Raw genomic sequence first — 4,576 nt, forward strand, 5'->3', positions numbered from 1 at the left:
CCTCCATGGTCAGCGGCCACCTTTCCTTGTGCTGCCAAACGCTGCTGGCGACAGCGCCCGAATAAACCAAAGGCTCCTGAAAAGGTGGTAACCAGAGTTAGAAGGCAAGTACCTAACATTAAGAGAGTAGTTGGATGCATCTCCAGCACCTCTAAACACTATCTGTCTTTCCTCTGTGTTTAGTTTGTGCTTGTGTTTTGTTTTGTGCAGGTGAGCCGAGGGACCAAGTGTGGACAGCCAGACCCACAGAGGCACATGGAGATGGGGATCAGTGTGGCGATGGGCAGCAAAAAGAAAACGAGGAGATGTACTGTAAAAAGTGAGAGGAAGGCTTGTCTCTGAGCCAGAGGGACTCCTCCGCACGGGCACCTAACTTCATGACTCCCTCCCCAAGATGCCAGAGACCTGGTGATGTGGGACCAGCCTCAGCCACCCAGGCCTTGGTAGTCGCCCCCGGCCGGTGGCTGCTGCATAGCGTGGGCACCGAAGTCCACTTTCTGCACGGATGCTTCCCCCCTGTCTCCAAGCCATGAGGAGAAGGGAGAGGCGAGCGAAGCTGCCGAAGAAGCACTAGCCCACATCTTCCCAGCCCCCGTCCTGTTTCCCGCTTCCGGCAGACCAGGAATCCCTTCTCCGCGCCGCCCTTCCAGATGGCAGGTCGCCGGTGGGACGCGACGTCAGCCCTCTGCGTGTGCGTGGCAGCTGTCTCTCTCCTGCACGCTGGCGGGGTGCGGGCGGATTGCTGGCTCATCGAGGGGGACAAGGGCTTCGTCTGGTTGGCCATCTGCAGCCAAAACCAGCCTCCCTACGAGTCCATCCCCCAGCAGATCAACAGCACCATTGTGGACTTGCGGCTGAACGACAACAAGATCAAGAGTGTGCAGTACGCCTCGCTCAGCCGCTTCGGCAACCTGACATACCTCAACCTGACGAAGAACGAGATCTCCTACATCGAGGACGGTGCCTTTTCAGGACAGTTCAACCTCCAGGTGCTGCAGCTGGGTTACAACCGACTGAGGAACCTCACCGAGGGCATCCTCCGAGGCCTGGGGAAGCTGGAGTACCTCTATCTCCAGGCCAACCTCATCGAGTCCGTCACCCCCAATGCCTTCTGGGAGTGCCCCAACATAGTGAACATTGACCTGTCCATGAACAGGATCCAGAGACTCGACAGCAACACTTTTCGGGGCCTAAACAAGCTCTCTGTCTGTGAACTCTACAGTAACCCCTTCTACTGCTCCTGTGAGCTCCTCGGCTTCCTGCAATGGCTGGAGGCTTTCACCAACATGACACGCACGTATGACCGGATGCAGTGCGACTCCCCACCCGACTACACAGGCTACTACTTGTTAGGCCAAGGCCGGACTGGCTACCGCAATGCTCTGAGCATGCTCTCTTCCCTTTGCACCGGGAGTTCCTACACTGTGATCCCTCGTTTTATCCCTCCCAGGTACCAGGTGACCACCGCGCCGTCTGAAAGCCCCTGCTCCGAGGACGAGTGCTCCTCCGGTGACGGCACCACCCCGCAGTTCTCCCTCTTCACGCCCATCGGAGAGACGGAGGTGCGCCCCAACATCCAGGTGAAGCACCTCAACCACAACTCAGCCGTCCTCACCGTGCAGATCCCCTACCCCTTCAGCAAGATGTACATTCTCTCCCAATTTGAAAACGGCTTCTCCTCCATGATCACCAAGCTCAGGAAGAAGGAGGAGAACATCACCGTGAGCAACCTAGTAGCACAAAGAGATTACACCTACTGTGTAGTCTCTGTCCACCAATACTCCAAGTACAACCACACCTGTGTCACCATCACACCCACCAGACCCAATCGCAAGGAGCCGGTGCCCACCCCTTCCACTGCCACTCATTATATCATGACAATCCTGGGCTGTCTCTTTGGCATGGTCATCGTCCTGGGTGTTGTGTATTACTGTCTCCGGAAGAGGCGCCAGCAGGAGGAGAAGCACAAAAAGGCTGCCGGCAGCATGAAGAAGACCATCATCGAGCTGAAATACGGGCCAGAAATGGAGACCACCAGCATCACCCAGCTGTCCCAGGGACAGATACTGGGTGGGGAGACGGTGACCCGCATCCCCTACCTGCCTTCTGCTGGTGAGGTCGAGCAGTACAAGCTGATTGACAGCAGCGAGACCCCCAAGGCCACCAAGGGCAACTACATGGAGGTGAGGACAGGTGAGCAGCCCGAGAGGCGAGACTGTGAGCTGTCGCTGCCACCAGACACCCAGAGCTCCGTGGCTGAGATCTCCACCATTGCCAAGGAGGTGGACAAGGTGAACCAGATCATCAACAACTGTATCGATGCCTTGAAATCTGAGTCCACCTCCTTCCAAGGAGTGAAATCGGGGGCAGTTTCCACGGTGGAGCCTCAGCTGGTGCTCTTATCAGAGCAGATCCCCAGCAAGCATGGATTCCTCTCCCCAATCTACAAGGAAAGCTACAACCACCCTCTCCAGCGGCACCACAGCATGGAGGCGGCCCCCAAACGCTCCAGCACCTCTTCCAGCGGCTCCATACGGAGCCCCAGGTCCTACCGCTCCGAGGGATCGGGCCACAAATCAGAAGCCAAATACATCGAGAAGACGTCCCCCACCACCGACACCATCCTCACTGTGACACCGGCCGCGGCCATCCTGCGGGCAGAGGCAGAGAAGATCCGTCAGTACAGCGAACACCGGCACTCCTACCCCGGCTCGCACCAAGGGGAGCAGCACGACAGCATGGCAGGGAGAAAGCCCTCCATCCTGGAGCCTCTGACCCGTCCTCGCCCCAGAGACCTGGCCTACTCCCAACTCTCGCCTCAGTATCACAACCTGAGCTACACCTCCAGCCCAGAGTACACCTGCAAACCATCGCACAGCATCTGGGAGCGCTTCAAACTCAACCGCAAGCGGCACAAAGACGAGGAGGAGTATATGGCAGCCGGCCACGCCCTACGCAAAAAGGTCCAGTTTGCCAAAGACGAGGATCTTCATGACATCTTAGACTACTGGAAGGGCGTCTCCGCCCAGCAAAAGTCCTGAGTCCTCACAAAACTCGTGACTTAACACACTAACTGGACCAAAAGAAATCCGCAGCAGCTATTTTTATTCAGACTGTCTTTGAAGCAAAATAAAATTTAAAAAAAGAATCAATAAAAATAAAAGAGAGAACAAATTATGGAAAAAAAATCTATAAATATTCTATATAATATATAAAGCGAGATATTAAAATGTCCTCACATTGGTGAGACATGCACCAAATTTGAAAAGAAACTTTACAAAACAAACAAACTGTGGAGTGAAAACAAAAAAAATGTTTTGTTTAGTTTTGATTTTTTAAAAAAAAATAAGAAAAAAGAAAAAATTGAATATAAACGAAAGTGAAAGAGCGGGCAGAGAGCTGAGGTCTGGCGTTTCCCAATATTGCATTGCATGAGTCCCTATTCCGTGATTTTGTGGATTCTTTGTGAACAGTTTGTGTTCTTCCTTCCTTCCCTTCCAAAATCAACGGCAACAAAAACAGCAACAAAAACCAAAAAGAGACCAGAAGGAGATCCATCCTTTGGGCTGTTTTTGCAAACGGAGTCTTCCAGTTTAGACTTTTACCCGGTTGAAGGCCCGTTCACATTTTCACTCACTGAGAGGTTTTACCACACATCGCATTGTAAACCGAAGTCGTTAATTGTACAGAGAAAATTTCTATATTTGCAATGTTTGCTGTATAATGAGAAAGAGAGAGGAGAAAAAAAACCCCAATACTACATCTACTAAAAATATATATATATATATCTATATTCACCTGTTTGTACCAGGTTTTAATCATGGATTTTAGAGAAAGAGATGGAGTTTGGTTTGAAATACTTTTTGGTTGGTTGGTTGGTTGGCTGATGGGGTATTTTTTGGAGGCAGGGGACTGTTTGTGTTTCTAAGTGTTGGTTTTGGTTTCTCCCAACAAGCGTCTGTGTCCAAGTTCTCATCACTTCCAAGTACCCTGAGAAAAAAGGCACATACTCAGAATAGCAAAATTCCCCGTCTTATTCCAGATGGGAGACTACCACCCCCTGGAACAGGGAAGGGGATGAGAAGTGAAGAGCTCTTGGTTGAGCAGGTGCCACCAAGCAATGGGATTTCTCCCGCAAATTAAAAGGTATCAGTCTCTCTCCCTAAACAGACATATCTGGAGAGCGGTTGTCCTTGGGGCCAGCTGGTGAGGGGTGGGTCATCTCCTTACCTTGCAGGCTGGGGAGACAGTGATAGATTTGAGTAGAAACCCTCTTGTCGGTCTCCAGAGAAGGATATCATTGAGAGGTGGTTTAGCTGAGGGAGAAGACACTAAGCATTTACAGCTTGCCCATATTGAGAGCTATTACAGTAGACACAGGCCCTGACCCAGGCATCCTGCCCCTCACTCCTGGGACTCCTACCTCCCGAAATCCAGAAGGTCCACTGTGGATAATCCCAAACGCAGCCACAGCCTCAGGCAGGGAGGGCAGCACCTTCTGCCTGCAGCCCCAGTGCTTCCCATGGCCCAGTTTGGCTCCCATTTCACATGAGTGGCTTTGGAGATGGACACCCTG

General features: G+C 52.3%; 1 protein-coding gene across 1 annotated transcript; it reads left to right on the forward strand.

Annotated features, from left to right (window-relative positions):
- Window positions 1–650: 650 nt before the first annotated feature.
- On the forward strand, window positions 651–3,041 carry ELFN1 (extracellular leucine rich repeat and fibronectin type III domain containing 1). The gene has a single exon (XM_009992828.2). The coding sequence runs from the start codon at window positions 651–653 to the stop codon at window positions 3,039–3,041; it is 2,391 nt and encodes a 796-aa protein (XP_009991130.1).
- The last annotated feature ends 1,535 nt before the right edge of the window (window positions 3,042–4,576 follow it).

Source organism: Tauraco erythrolophus, chromosome 17 (assembly GCF_009769465.1).
Source record: "Tauraco erythrolophus isolate bTauEry1 chromosome 17, bTauEry1.pri, whole genome shotgun sequence".
Classification (NCBI taxonomy): domain Eukaryota; kingdom Metazoa; phylum Chordata; class Aves; order Musophagiformes; family Musophagidae; genus Tauraco; species Tauraco erythrolophus.

What these genes read in the sequence shown, in the direction of transcription:
- ELFN1 (XM_009992828.2), top strand. Translation starts at nt 651, where the DNA reads ATGGCAGGTCGCCGGTGGGACGCGACGTCAGCCCTCTGCGTGTGCGTG.